Consider the following 14,752-nt stretch of genomic DNA (forward strand, 5'->3'; position numbering starts at 1 on the left):
CGAGGTGGAAATTTTGGGAGCGCAACTCTTTTTGCCTGCGACTACGTCTCGTTTAACCACTAGTGCTGCCACATCAAAGCGCATCAAGCGGCGGAGAGGGCCCCCGAAGTCCCAGCGCGCCTCCGCCTCCCCCTCTGCTCCCTCAATATCGCGCTGAGCTTTTCCTCATTAAAAAAAAAAAAAAATAGAAAAACCACCAAAATAATTCTTTGTGCACGTGCTTTTGTTTTTTAAACCAAGCCTGCAATTCTCCCAGTGGTCCTGCTCAGCGCATCACCGCCCCCACTCAGCGCCTCCCCCCCACCCCGTGGGGCAGCGCCCGCGGGTGCGCATCCCGACAACCCCCCCCCCGGCGACGCGGGACACAGCGTGGGACCGGCTACCGGCCGGGTTTTGCCCCCGCCCGCCCGGAGGCGGCTTTAAGAGCGGGGGAGGGCGGTTTCTCCTCGCCCGACGAGCCTTTGCGAAGTCGCCGGTGGCGGCGTGGGCTGCGTGGGGCGCACACGTGTGGCGGCGGCGAGCGGAGGAGGAGGAGGAGAAGGAGGAGGAGAAGGAGGAGGAGGAGGGGGCGGCCCTGCCCCGGCCCCCGGCGGGGCGCTGCGGGTGTGCATGGCCCTGCGTGGCCGGCGATGGCTGCGTGATGGCCCAGCGCGGGCTGCCCGCACCGCTCGCCATGGCTGCCAAAGAGGAGCTCTACAGCAAAGTCATCCCCCGGCGGAACCGGCAGCACCGCGCGGGGACCATCAAACATGGCTCGTCGCTGGAGATCCTGCTGTCAATGGGCTTCCCCAAAGCCCGGGCGTAAGTCGCCGCACGGCCCCTTCTTTCCTCCACACACACACCCCCGCCGCCCCCCCACCCTCCTCCTTTTCCTTTTCACGGCGGCGAGAAGCGATCGGCGCCTTTTTGCTTCGCTGCTCCAGATCGCCACGGGCGGGCGGCGCGGAGCCGGCGGGAGGGAGCCCCGGTGGCCGGGGGATGCGCTCCCGGGGCGGGGGGATGCGCTCCCGTAACGGCCCCGGGCTGTGCTCCCGGAGCTGGAGGATGCGCTGCCGGCAGCGGCCGGGGGATGCGCTCCCGGAGGCGGGGGATGCGCTCCCGGGGCCGGGGGATGCGCTCCCGGAGGCGGCCCGGCGCGGCGGCACGGCCCGAGTCCCCCGCGGCCGCCGCAGGCAGCGCTGCCCCGGCTCCGGGGGGTGCGGGAGGTGCTGGGGGGGCGGCAGGTGCCATCCCCGGGCGCGCTGCGTGTCCCCCCCCCCCCCACGCCGCCCGAGGGAACCGGGGTGCTGAAGGAGCCCCCCGGGGTGCCCGCAGCAGCCCGCCTGCAGCGCCCGGCAAGCATCGCTCGAAAGTTTGGGATCGCCAGAGAGGCAATTTTTTGCACACCCCCCCCCCCCCCAGGTGAAATCAGAGCCCATCATCCCTATGCTTGGAATATAAGGAGTCCGCGGCGCGATGCTTTGGCTAACTCGGTCACCCGGGAGGGAGATTTTCTTTAATCCGTGTACAAGTCAACCAAAAAGGAACAGAGCAATACAAGAAAATTTCCATCGTCCAAAGTGGTAGGGTTTTCTTGCCCAATTTAGCAATGCCCTGGTGTAATCTCCCTGCATGTGCTTATGCTTTAAATTAATTAGGCAGCAACCTAATGATAACTTAATAATGACTCCCAGTTTCAAACATAGTGACTCCTGAAGTGGGACTGTGCGCTTTAGGATGGAAATGAAACCAGTGGGGATTTGGGTGATTCCTTGATCTGCATAAGTTTTCCTTTTGTTTTTAATACCAGTCAGAACTTGGTGGTTTTGCAGCCTGTCTTTGTGCAGTTTTCTCATAAATACAGAGATACGCGCATGCAGTTTTAAGGACATATGTCATCTGTGGGTTCGGGAGATTGCCATGGACCCGCTAGCACATACAGAAAATCTAATGTGAGTTTTCCATTGTCCTGTGCACGCTCCTTATGTCTGTCAGGGATCTACAGTTATCTATTGAAATCAACATACAGCGTTTATATACAATGAATGCAAATTGAGATAGCAGGAGACTGGTGACTTCATGCTCTGCTCGTTTGGAAAAACAGATGTGCCTCTTTCAGCGTAGCTAGAGAAAAAACAGCTTGATACTATGAATGAAACTAGTTACTACCTGTACAACAGTGCCATCGAGGCTGACAGTCAGCCCTGGTCTTACCTAACCATTAGCTGAGGAACTATGTGGTTCATATTCTTGCCCAAGAAAATGCTAACATTTGACAAAAATGGACCTAAAGCTTCATTATACAAGATAGGGAAGGTTAAACTATGTCTATGGTTCATATTCTTGCCCAAGAAAATGCTGACGTTTGACAAAAATGGACCCAAAGATTCGTCATACAAGATAAGGAAGGTTAAACACAGAGAGCAAGCCAGAGAAAGGGGTATAATATCCCCAACTGCAAAGAGTACTTATTGCAGATATAACCAGCCAGACAGGTAAAACTGTCTTGATACTAAATTCAAGGCACTGCTATATAACCCTGTTTGACAACTCAGCTGTGTGCTGCGAGGGGCACCACTTTCCTGATCTGAAGTAGTGATTAGTGCCCCTATTCCAGCCTGCTGGAAATACTACAGATAATTCATCATTGAAATTCAGATAAGAAGCAAAACAGAAATAAACCCAAACAACTAAGTACTGCCACCGAGGGTGCGCTCTGGAATGGCACGCAGGGTTGGATGTGTGAGATAGGACCTCACGGGAAAAGGACATTCCCTAAAGGTCACTGCTTCCCAGAAGCTGCTTTTTAGCTCACAGCATATTACTCTGCAAGGGTGGATGAAAGAGATTACCGAGTTGCCAAGGAGGTGAAGAGACCCTGTCTCCCAAAGACGGTATTGAGAAGTAGCCTTGTGGCACAGCCCTTTTGAACCATCTCCCAAGACTCTCCCACCCGTTTTCTACCCCAAAGCCACAGTTATCACAGGGGACAGAGAGCGGAGCGGAACGGGGGATTTCAGATCTGTGCCTGTAGATCCTGCCTACAAATACAAGCCAGGCTGATACTTAAAAGTGGTGACCATCTGTTTGGATGGCTTATGCACAACAAAGCTCCAAGTTGTCAGACTAGTCTGTCAGGCATGTCACAAAACACCGTCGCTGTTGGCATCAGTGGCCTCCTGGCTTCGTGTTAAAGCTGCGGAAGGGAGGGGGGGGATCGATTGGGGCAGGGGACAGAGAGGATCGCTGAAGCCAGGGTAAGAGACACAGGAGCTACGTGGAGATCACCAGAGGGCTGTTTTCAGATGTGGCATTGAGACGGTGCTGAGATCCTGGGAGCACTCACGTTGCCTAATTTTCAGCTTCTAATTCAGCACGAGTAACTTCACACCCCTACCAATGGACGGGTCAGCTTTTGCCTTTTAAAAACTGAAATTGTTAATTATTTGATAATACTTCTCCATGCTTACCGTTTAGAACAGCAATAAGAGCTCTGATGGCCAGGATGATCCTGGGCTTGCGCTGCTGACAGGAGCTGAGGATTCTCATGTTTGTTTTATTTGCCTGGTTCTGTGTTACTTTGGACAAGCCACTCATCCTATGTATGCTCAAATAACCAAAGGTGAAAGACTAAATATGATTTCCAAGTATTACAGGATGGTTAGTTAACTTAGATAACTACCCTTAACTAGCTCGGTTAAGGGTAGAAAATGCTCTGAGCCAGGCTGAAACCGAGAGAGGATGTCATAGGTGTTTACGCTTCAGGTATCAAATACAAAACTGCCGTGGATCTTTTGTTCAAATCAAGGCATTTATTTAATAAGCCTTTATTTGTCCAGCCTGCATGTGGTTTATGGGGGACTGGGGATAAAGGGTCCCTCAAAGAAGGACATATCCTTCCTTTCTGAACTATGATAAATTGAAATGAACGGAGCCCCACTGAGGTCAGTGTCCCACAGCACAGACTGCGACCCCCAGAGGTTTTCCCCACTGAAGTCCTTGTCAGCACAGGTAGAGCAGCAGCTCTGTCGTGTGCTCCTGGACAGACATCTGTCTGTCTTTTTTCCTCCTTCCCAGCAATGGCTTCAGTTCAGCTGGGCTACTCGGAATTACATAGTGACACAGGGACGTACACACCACCTTTGGATGCGTTTACCTGTGGATGGCAATTGCTCAAGCCAATGTAGTATGTCATCGCTTTGGACTGTTCCTGTGAAGAGCTGGTCTGTTTTGGGGTTTTTCGTCAGCACACAAACATTCTTTTTTTATTTTGCAATTAGCCCATTATATTACATACTGTCTAGTCACCCAGGAGGAGGCTGCCCCTATCCCAAGTAGTTTCTGATTTCAACAAGGAAGGAAGGCAAAGGTGATGTTACGATTGCCATTTTGCAATTTGGGCACCGAGTGCAAGCATTTTAGCCAGGGTCACACAAAAGTCTAGCCAGATCCCCAGTGTCTCAAGACCCTAAACACAAGAACGTCTTCCTCTAGAAAGAGATTTCACACAACTATTATTTCCCTCTTGCCCCAAAAATATTGTACCTCATCTCGTTGGGGATCTGCTGTCAAGGGTTGCACCCACAGATCTCAGGTGACTGCCAGCACATCTCATTATTGTGTGATAATCCCTATGTAGGTGTTGATAATCTTCCCAAGAGTTAATATAAGGAGAAGCACAAAGTAGTTTACAGGCCACTGAAACCACAGGGGATCCCTTAAAACTATTATGCACGTACAACCAATTAAAAAAAACTATGCGTAACATGTATCTCTGTAAAATGGTAAACAGGAAAATTTAGTGATGGGCTGCAGTTTCTTTCAGGGTGGAAGAAGGCCTTTGATCAAAATTAAATCATTGGAACTAATATAGGGATAAGCAGTTGAAATCCTCTAGCCTGCATGATGCAGAAATCCGTGTGGCTCCAGAACCTGCGAGTCCAGTGATTCCGTTTTAAAAGTTCCATGTCAGAATTTAAACTCCTACAAAACATCCTCAAAAGCAGAAAGTTAAAATTCTAGTCTGAGAAAAAAAAATCCCGCTTTCTTTGTTTTCATTCCGGGTGTGCATATGTGCATGAATATATAAATACATAAAATTTAAAATGTTACTTGAGTTTCTGCATACAACTCTGAATTCAAGCTACAGGCCCAAGGGACTGTTTCAAAAGAGATTCAGACCTGGAAAAATGAAGATAATTTTCTGGCCCCTGTCATTACTCAAACTGGGTAAATTGCTGCCCATAAACAGAACACTTAAATTACAGGCATCATGCTTTTTTGGTTGCCGTGCTCTGAGTGATAAGCGTTAAGAGATGAGCACTCTTCTTGACATAGGTGGCAAAAGCTTTCCAAAACTAAAGTGATGTTCCTTCCCAGCATCTCAGCTTGCAAAAGGGGGACCATCTTCTACAGACAGGTCCATAACATTGGTTCAGTGTGTAATGCTGTGCTCTTGGGTGGATCTGCTGACGCTAGACATAACTGCAAACACTTCCCCCTCATAAAAATGGGATAGATGGGAATATTGTACAGTTTACCATGAATCAACCTCACTGCTTCCCCTATGCTACGCATTTCCTCCTTCCTCCCTCCCACAAAAGACCACCTGGGTTTAACTCTGTGTTCATGGGCATGAAGAGGAGATAATTCAAAAAGCTGAACCACATTTCCCCTGGCCCTGAATAGAACCAAGCCAGTCTGATTTTGATTTTGTTTCTCAGTAACTATGAGAATTTAGGAGTATTAAGAGTTTCATTATTCTCAAAGAAAAGCAGCTCAGATCCAGTTTACAAACAGTAAAATCTTCTCTTGTGTTTTGAAAATGTTTTTGAGGCTGCTAAAACATGTTTTGCCTAGTAACAGACTTAGCAACCTAGCAGTATTTCAGCACAGAAAGGCTGCAAAGTCTCTCATTCCTCTAGGGTTTGAGCTGGATTTGGGAAAATAGTGCGTGGAAAAAAAGTGCTGCAGATAATCTTTTGATTTTGAAGTGGTTTCTGTTCCTTCACGGCCTTGCCTTCAGGGTATTAGTTTTCTGCAAATATTCTTAGCTGAAATTCATCCTACTACAAAGGACTAGCCCCAAACGTAGGCATCCTCTAAGTCCCACTTGAGCCCAAGCTTTAGAAGGGTTTTCATGATTCACAGTGGCTTGCGTTGGCCTGGGGTGCAGAGGGAAACCCCATCTCAAGTGAAGAAGTTGATGAATAGAAATGTTTCTAAAAGCAAAAGTTTCAAAGGCTACACTGAAAGTGGATTTCCAAGTTTGTTAAGAGCACTGGAGGAAATCTTCAGCTATTGAATAGAAAATCCAGGTGTTGCAGCCACAAGGGCTTAGGCAAAAGCTTCCTCTAATGCTCCGTCTGTGCTCATCACTCAAAATAGTGAGGGTTGGGCTTGGATAGAGCCACTGGACCATGCAGTAGAGAAACCATCTAACCAAAATACTTCCATTTCCAGTATGGCATCAGGCCGATGGACATTGTTAAGTAGGAGCTTCATAGGAGGTGTTGGAGATCTGTTTACAAATAGTGGAAGAGGAAGACCTTGCTGGAGGTGCAGCCTTTGGCAGATCCCTCGGGCAGGACCTGCTTTCCCTACTGTGACCCTCCTTTCCCGTGTGCCTGTTTAAGTTTTTTGTCAGGAGTCGTGAGGCATGCAGCTCTTTGCCCACGCTGGGGTTTGACGGATGAGATTCTGCATTGTAACTTGAGCAACAGTTTGAGCAATTAACTGGTCTAGTTCATGGATTGCAATTCCAAGGTTCAGCACCGAGGCCTCTGAACGATTTTGTACATCTGTGCTGGAAGGGATCCAACAGGTCTGCAGCGCGCAGTGGAACGTGGATACGGCGCTGGAGTTAGCAGCTGCCAGGAAGGTGCACTGGAGAAAGGCTTGAGCAAACATTTGGGACCGAGTCCCAGGGCTGCTCTGCACATGGATTTTTTTTCATGGGCTTTACTGCAGATTTCTGCTGACTGAGAGATGATTACTGCAGTATTCAAACTGTTACGTGCCAGTGGCTCCACCGTGTTTGGTGTGGGGGAGATCTCTATCAGACAGCTCCTTACTTTAAAGATCTAAAGTGATAAAGCATAGAGGACTCTTCACTTCCACCGTATAGTCTGGAAACTGAGGCACAGAGAAACATAGATATATACATTAAATCTGTAGTTAGGCTGGCACTTGCACCTGAGTCTGTAGAGTTTCAGTCTATTAGCTTAGTCACAAGACTTGGATATCTGGTCTAAGTAGAACATCTATTTCCATGACATTGTATAAAATTTTCAAACGGTGAGAGACCTTCTCTTAGGCTGAAGAAGTCATTCCTATGATAAGATCACACTCTAAAATGGTAATGGCAGCAGGAGCACTCCGTATTACCTCAGTGATTCAGGATACTGTATTCCTAACTGTCATTAATCTTCTCTGATGGTTGGGAGAAGTGGAACAATCACATACGCAGGTCTGATAGCGACAAAGAAGATGCTTCTGCCACAAACACTGAGAAAATGGTTTAAGGACAGAGCATCCCTATACAAAGATTGCTCACAGCAGAGCCAAGGTCAGAGAGTCACTGCAATACTTGCTGCATAAGTGCTAGCTGCCCAGAAAGCAAGCTTGCACGTGTTCAGGGAAGGAAAAAAAAAACCCAAACCCCCACCTTTATAGTGCCTTCACACACCGTGCTTCATCGGGATCTTATATTTAAATATCTAAGTAGCACCACCATATGCAGCAAGTTCCCGGTTCGGTGGCCAAGTCAGCCAGAAGGCGGCAGTCCCTGGATTTCCGAGATGTGTTTTTCAGGGCTGTCTAACTCTGGCCAACACTGTAAGAGTTGTCAGAAATTTTCTTGGCCCTTGAGTACTTAGTTCGCTTTGGTATTAAAATGACAGGGCGACAAGAAAACATTTACTTGCGCTTCTGTCTCTCTGATGACTTTTTTGTCTTGGAGGAAAGGTCCCGAACTTGATCCTACCCTCTACACGAGGAAGGAGAGGAGCTTCAAGAAAGTGCAACCCAGACCCCACGTGTCACTGACGGAGCCTGAAGAATTACTTTGTGCCTTCTGTGCCAAAAACCCAAGCAGTTAATAATTTGATCCTTAGTATGCAATTCCCTTTCAAGCTACGTATCAGTTTCAAGTGATACAGATACCAGTGTTATCTTTTCCTTTTCTGTCCCTTTTTCTCGCTCACTTCACAGACCTGATACCTCTGTCAGGAGCCAGTTTAAATTTACCAATGAGATTCTTAAGACAAAGACTCACTAGAGAAACACATGATTTCAGATATCCAGCATGGACTATTTGAATGGAGCCCTGTTTGCATAAAATGCTGATTATTCTTCCCCCTTGGAGGCTTGGGGACAGTGGTAGGGTGGTGGCCTGTTTCTGCAGAATTCTGCAGCACTTCCTTATAAAGCCCTCTGGAGTTTTACCCCTGGATTACTGCTGCCACTTTGAGCGTGGTCTCTCGCACAGCAAAGGGTGCTGCCAGCCCTCGGGACCTCCTGAATAAATACACTGACAGGAGTCAGGGGGGAATTCCGCTTTTTGAAAGATCATGAGCAAAAGTTTGGAAAAAAAAAAAAGAAAAAATGGTGCTTTTAAATGTCAAGTGCTAACTCTGATGGCTCCTGATGAGACTTGCATTTTAAAGTCAACTTTGAAGTGAGTCTTAGACTCCCAAGCATTGCTCACACTTGAAAACATTGCCCTAAGTTTTAACTGGTGCTTGTAGTGGATTCACAGCATGTGCTCTGCAACTGCAAAAAGAATAGAGACATCCGTGTGTGTGTGTGTGTGTCAGTACTGCACCAGTCTAATTATCCTCAACAAGCAGAGTCATCAAAAGAGCTGTAGTTTAGCAGCTGACAGCGTTTTGGATTCCATCACCAAGACTCGCTGCAGGCTTTGTGCATTACAATGGGGTGCACCGCGGCGCCTGTGTCTTACTCACCCCCTATATAAACAGACCTGAAAAGAATAGGTCTTGGCTTTGCTTGGCATTATTCTGTCCCCACCATATCCTCTGCTGCCCAGGCGTGTACAAAGACCAAATCTAGAGAGCAGTGTAAAGCGGATGGGAAAAAACCAACAGCAAGAAATAATAGGGTGGGTTGAGGGAATTGCTAAAGTCACTGCAACAAAGCAGCTGACAACCTACATAAACAGTGTTTTAGACATCTTGTACCTCTTGTCTATATTCATAAGGCACAGGTGCTGCCCTTTCAAATCCACTCTCCCAATAGTTTTTGCTAAAGCTTTGACAAGTCCCAGCAGCAAAAGGCGCTGTTTAAGGTACTCCCGAATATCCACAGCTCGCGGTAGGCAGCTAAGAGATGTCGACCTCGCACACCTAGGGAGCAGGAGCCATTGTTCCTCCATTCCCTGGGAAGCCTCAGCCTTCCTGTTCTTTATATGGATTCCCAAAAGAATAAAGATCAGCACGGAGAGCAGAGTTGCATGTGCAGATGTGACACTATCCTGACAGGTCTCGTCAGGACCTGAGTGGTTTCTGTCACCCACTAAGCAGCAGCGTAAAATTTAAACAGAAAGCAAGCAATTATAAACTGGAACCTGAGAGGAGTGGCAGGAGATGTGTTTGATGTCTCTGCTTTCCCCAGACACCAAATTCAAGTCCTTGAGACTGAAGTCTCACTGCCAGCGTGAATACCTTGCAGGCCAGTCCCTGTCAGCAGGAGATTAGCATGAAAATGCTAGCAAAAGGTGGCTGAGCAAACAGCAGCAGAGTAAACGTTGGGATATCTGTCTTCTGTGCTAGAAATGCAGGGACATACCCAAGGATAGGTAACTCTGATAAACACCCTGGCCTTCCATAGCCTGACATCAAAAGAGGTTTTAACTGTATTTCGCTCACACCCATCACCCCCCTGCCCTTATCAAACACAAGGCAAGTGCCACTCTTTTCCCTTCTGTGTAGTAATAGCTAGGCTCTGCAGTTCATGATAGTGCAGAATTAATCACTCATGGCTGGTGACTGGGAAATAATTGCCAGTGTAGAGGCGGGTGTGTTTCAGAGAGATTTTTCATCTCCTGATTTGTAAAAATGACTGTTTTCTTTCCCCTCTACCCAATGAAATAGAGCAAGTTCTTACATGGCACAAATCTCATTAATGGCCTGATTCAGCAAAGCCCTTGAGCACGTGCTTCTCTTGAGTGGCTGAGCTTAAAACGTTTGCCACATTTCTACCGAGCGTGAAGGGAGATGCGTGAAATGGCGTTGGAAACACCTGAAATAGATAAAGTAGGACTGTTTTTCTTCTAAGCTGTTCCTCATTTTGTTGAGAGCGATTGAATCGGTTTCATGACGCAAATTTCAAGCCCTGAGTTTGTGCGGACATGAAACACTAGTATTGTTTTTCCCTTGTATGGCACCAGTGAGTAGAATCCTGATTTTTATGTGCCACAATCCTGTTGTGCTGGGGGCTGTGCAAACAGAACAGGCAAACATCATCCCTGCTCCAGGAGCCAGAAAGAGCAAACGCCTCGAGAGAGGAGGACGGGGAGAGGCCACATGAGGAAGCAGACAGTACCACCTCCTGCTGACAGGCAGTGATCCCAGCATTGCCTCCAAAATCTTTTACTCCCAGTCGTTACCCGTAGTTACGGCGAGTGAGATTGATGGGTGAAATTCACAGCTGCACCAGAACGGCACTGTTATGAACAGCTACTTTGAAATAAGTATCATTCCCATTTTACAGACAGAAAAATTTAAAATGAGACAATACATCAAGTCGCTTGGTGCCAGAGAGGGCATCTTCATTAACATTTGCCATCCACTCGAGACAAAGGGCACTCCAGAATTGCAGGCTGTAAACGGTGTCAATGATGTCCTGCTCTCTTGTTCTACTATTATATTGAATTTATTCTTCACAATCAATATTTCTTCCTGAGAGTAGCTGCCAAGTCCTAGCAAGTGTCAAATCTCAATATATTACCCATGGATACGTTGTAGTCAGTTCTCCCAGGCACCGCTCAAAAAAATCTCAACAAGAATTGGATCTGGTTCATGTTCACACTAGTCCATGGGCAACGTAAACAAGTCTTGGAATAAATGTAACTTACAGCTGTACCTTTCAAGACACATTTATATTCCCTTTACAGTCTTTTCGACCCCCTCCCATAGCGTAGCTGTGTCGTAAATGTGTTCATGTTCTAAAGGGCAAAGCCTCCAATAGTGTAAATCAGCCCAGCACCATTTACTTTGTTGGAGAGATACTAATACACACCAGGTGAGGATCTTACTCAGGAATAACCTGACTTTCATTGCTACGAAAGCTTCTGTTAGAGAAATAGTTTTTCACACCATTCGGGTAATGCAAAGAGCCTGTGTGTAGGTAAGAATCAGTACCAAAGCCTCTAGAAGAAAAATAGAAACCTCGGGTGTTTCTCACCTATTCACAGAGCATTTATGTGTTGGGGCTGCGGAAGTCTTTTACAAATAGTGGCTACTCGCTGTGTGCTGGGGGAGCACTGGTGCACCTACTGGTGTTTTCCTGGGCAGCACGGGTGCAGCTGGCTCCCCACGTACCCTGATTATTTGGGTTTGAAACACGTCAGCAGGCTGGGGAGAGCATGAGTCAGGGTGGGTCCGCAGAGACCCGACTCGTGCATGTTCCCTGCAGCAGGCAGAGTGCTTGGGCTGTGATGGCAGAGGACAGCTGATGCTGTTTCCGTCCAGTTTTACAGCAGTGACAGGTTCACTGCTCCACCAGCATCCATCATCTGTGCTGTTTAACCCCCGCTCTTCTCAGAGTTGGCCCTGATGTGTACCAGAGGCCTCCTGTGTGGGGTGAGTTGCACAACTGGGACCTCTCACACCAACCTGAAACCAGCTGTATGGGGGTATTTTATGTCTCACTGACCCACTCCCCTGTGGTATTTCATCTTTTCTCCCTAAGGTGGAATTTTCTACTTGCAAATGGGAAGGTCAGCCTTCGTAAGAATTCTCCATTTCATCATCCAGCTTCTCAAAGCAGCTCATCAGATGCCATCTCTGAGAGAGGATTTAACTCTCTATGAAGACCCTGACTTTGGGGGTCGATGTATCTTTCCGATTTCTGCTGCTTCCTGCCCCAAAGGTGCTGATCCTCATCAGGATCAGACTTTAAGCCCTTGGGAATTCTAAGGGGCAGAATGGCATGTTAGAAGTGCATGGTGTGATTGGGGTTTTGTTGGATTTTGGTGTGATTTTCGCCTGGGCTGTGTCTTAGCGACTCGAGCGCCCGAGAAACGTGTCTCGCCAGGCTTCTTGCGTGAGTCAGCCTAAGCAAGGGTGCTGGGCAGCCTGCTGCGATCCTTTTCATGTTCTCCTAAGAAACTCCTGTGACCAGCTGCCGATTTCTTTGCTTGTGCTTGGTGTTCAGAAAGGCCCATCTGCTGCAAAGTGAATGTTGAAAGGGTAGAACCAAGGCCACCCAGCTAGAACATGACAACAGGCGGGAAAAAATGAATAGGTCTTTTAGGATGACGCAGAAACGGGCTGCAAGAGCCTGAGGTCACATTGGCAGAACTACATTTGGATGTAGGTACTGGGATCCTTTGGGCTTAGTTATAGATCCCTTAGCATGGGAACAGGAGTGCCATGTCTTAATGATCTTTGCTCCCTCCCTTCACCCCCCACCTCTGCTCCACCTCTGCATGGCAAACGGAGATAAAACTCTCCTGTCATGGTTGCTATCACTGCCTCTTTTCAACCATAGGACTAAGAGCTTGCTGAGGTGTCACCTCAAGAATTTGAGGATGACAGCTTAAGAATTTTACATACTTGCTGTCACCAGCTTGTTCTAGGGGAGAAGGATGGCAGAGACGTCGTTTCAGTCCTTCCTGACAGCCAGTGCGGTTCGGCAGATACGGGGAGGGATGAGGGCAGTGGATGCCAGAGTATGCAACCCAAGCCGAGCACCCTCTCTTACTTCTACGGGAGTGGGGGACAGCGGAGAGGACACAGTCGTTGGGGTCTGTTTATCATCCTTGCTGACATGTAAAGGTCAGCGGAAAACCTCGTCAGAACTAACAGGAAGCTCAAGTGAGTAACGCAGCGAGAGCCGGCTGCTGGCTTAGGAGGAGAAACATCTACCTCGGTTCCTTGCACCACAGCCAGCTTCCAGGGCAAGGGGCTGCTTTCTTTTGGCTTCAGGGGCCCGTTGGTGGAGGAGGGGAGTAACTGCCTGTCCCACAGGTGTTTTGGAGGATAAATACATTAAAGATTGGGAAAATAAAAGCACGAGCTATGATAGTGATGGGGCACAGGGGTTATATATGGACCACAAAAAGGGTCTGATTCCCCCCTGGATCACCAAAAGCCAAAAAAAAAAAAAAAAAAAGCCCCAAAACATTACTTAGCAGCATGTGGGAGAAAGTTGTATTGCTGGGTTTTGGGGTTTTTTTTCCTTGCAAATGAGAGTCGATTCACCAAAAGAAAGTTAACTATGAACCCCGAGTGCTTTGCTGTGTTTGGAAACCAAGCCCTTTTCAGAGGTCCAAAATGGATTGCCTGAAGTCGGCAGCCACTTTGGAAAACCTTGGCTAACTGATTCTTATTGTCTCTGCAAATTAAACACCTCCCAACAAGCATGAAAGCATTATAAGGTATTTGCCTGAGGATACAAAGAGAGTCTCCTGCAGTACTGAGTTTAAATCTCGGTAATTTGAATTTGCCATCAGGCCATAAATGACACAAAAATATACTCTTATGTGGCAATTAGATACTGTTCCAGGCATCTAGCTCAACTTTCCACCTACTAAATATTATTTCAATTTTGCTGCAGCATATCCCCAAGTCTTACAGAACCTTTGATGTGACTTTCATTTCAGTAATAGACATGAAATTTTGTGGTTTCATAGGTTGGGTGTAAGCAATGGTAAGGAAGGAATCCTTTTACCATGCTGCTTTATCTTTCCCTTACTTGCAACACATTAGTCTTGAGTGTCAGGATCGTGCAGTCAGTTTATTTGTGGAGTATCTTTCTAATCACAAAAGTAGTTGAAGCAGTTGAACAATTCAGATGAGATTATGCAAATGGAATTGAATGTTGTGACTAGATAATTGTCCCTTTGCTTCAAGGTATGCGTCAAAGGAGAGACAGGAATGAAAATTCCTGAAAACGACGGCTTTTTTGTTACTGTTTTCCGTGGTCTGTGTGAAAACAATCAGCGAATCCTAGCAGCATCCCATCTACACCTCCAAGGTCTTGGGCAGAGTTGTTTCCACTGCTGAAGAGAGTAGTTTAAGGTCTGCCTAGTGTACAAACAGCCCTGCGGCTTTTGAAGTTTAAGGCAAAGCTGAGCTTTGCAGCAGCACGCCAGGCAGTGGGAATGCCATCCTTTGAACCGCGCGCTCCGAGGAGCCACGCAGGTTTCCACAGGCTCCCCCGCCGGGCCCCGCGTTCAAGGAGGAAAACGGGATGAATTTAGGTGCCAGTCTGGCAAAGGATTCAAACGTGGTGCTCAAGTTCAAACACATGAATAGTTCCATTGGTTTTAACTGAGATTACTCAGGTGCGTAAATGCACGGCTAGCTGGTGGCCTTTGAAACAATTTTGGTTTTCAATATTGTGGCGCAGGGTGGAGTTTTGCTGATAGTACTTTGCTGTTGTTGTTACCATTAGCTAACTGCCATCCCACATTAGAACTGCTCGATTTGGTTATCTGGATTAGTGTCTCTAATTTCATTTCCTCTTGGGTGTTAATCAAGAAGGCTTTTTCTCTTAGGTGTATATGTGCATCCTGTTTGTTCTGAAA

The 14,752-nt window shown here is 47.4% G+C and overlaps 1 protein-coding gene across 3 annotated transcripts in view; it reads left to right on the forward strand.

The window, feature by feature from the left end:
- Positions 1–441: 441 nt before the first annotated feature.
- Positions 442–14,752, forward strand: part of UBASH3B (ubiquitin associated and SH3 domain containing B) — a 75,799-nt gene continuing 61,488 nt past the window's right edge. The window contains exon 1 of one of the 3 annotated variants that reach the window (XM_074849033.1): positions 442–801. In XM_074849033.1, the coding sequence (XP_074705134.1) occupies positions 641–801 (161 nt within the window). In that variant the 5' untranslated portion in view covers positions 442–640. Of the gene's footprint in view, positions 802–12,701; positions 13,038–14,752 lie in introns of those variants that run through there. The other 2 variants (XM_074849032.1, XM_074849031.1) reach the window with 2 other exon arrangements.

This window comes from Strix aluco, chromosome 23 (assembly GCF_031877795.1).
Source record: "Strix aluco isolate bStrAlu1 chromosome 23, bStrAlu1.hap1, whole genome shotgun sequence".
In the NCBI taxonomy this organism is placed as follows: Eukaryota; Metazoa; Chordata; class Aves; order Strigiformes; family Strigidae; genus Strix; species Strix aluco.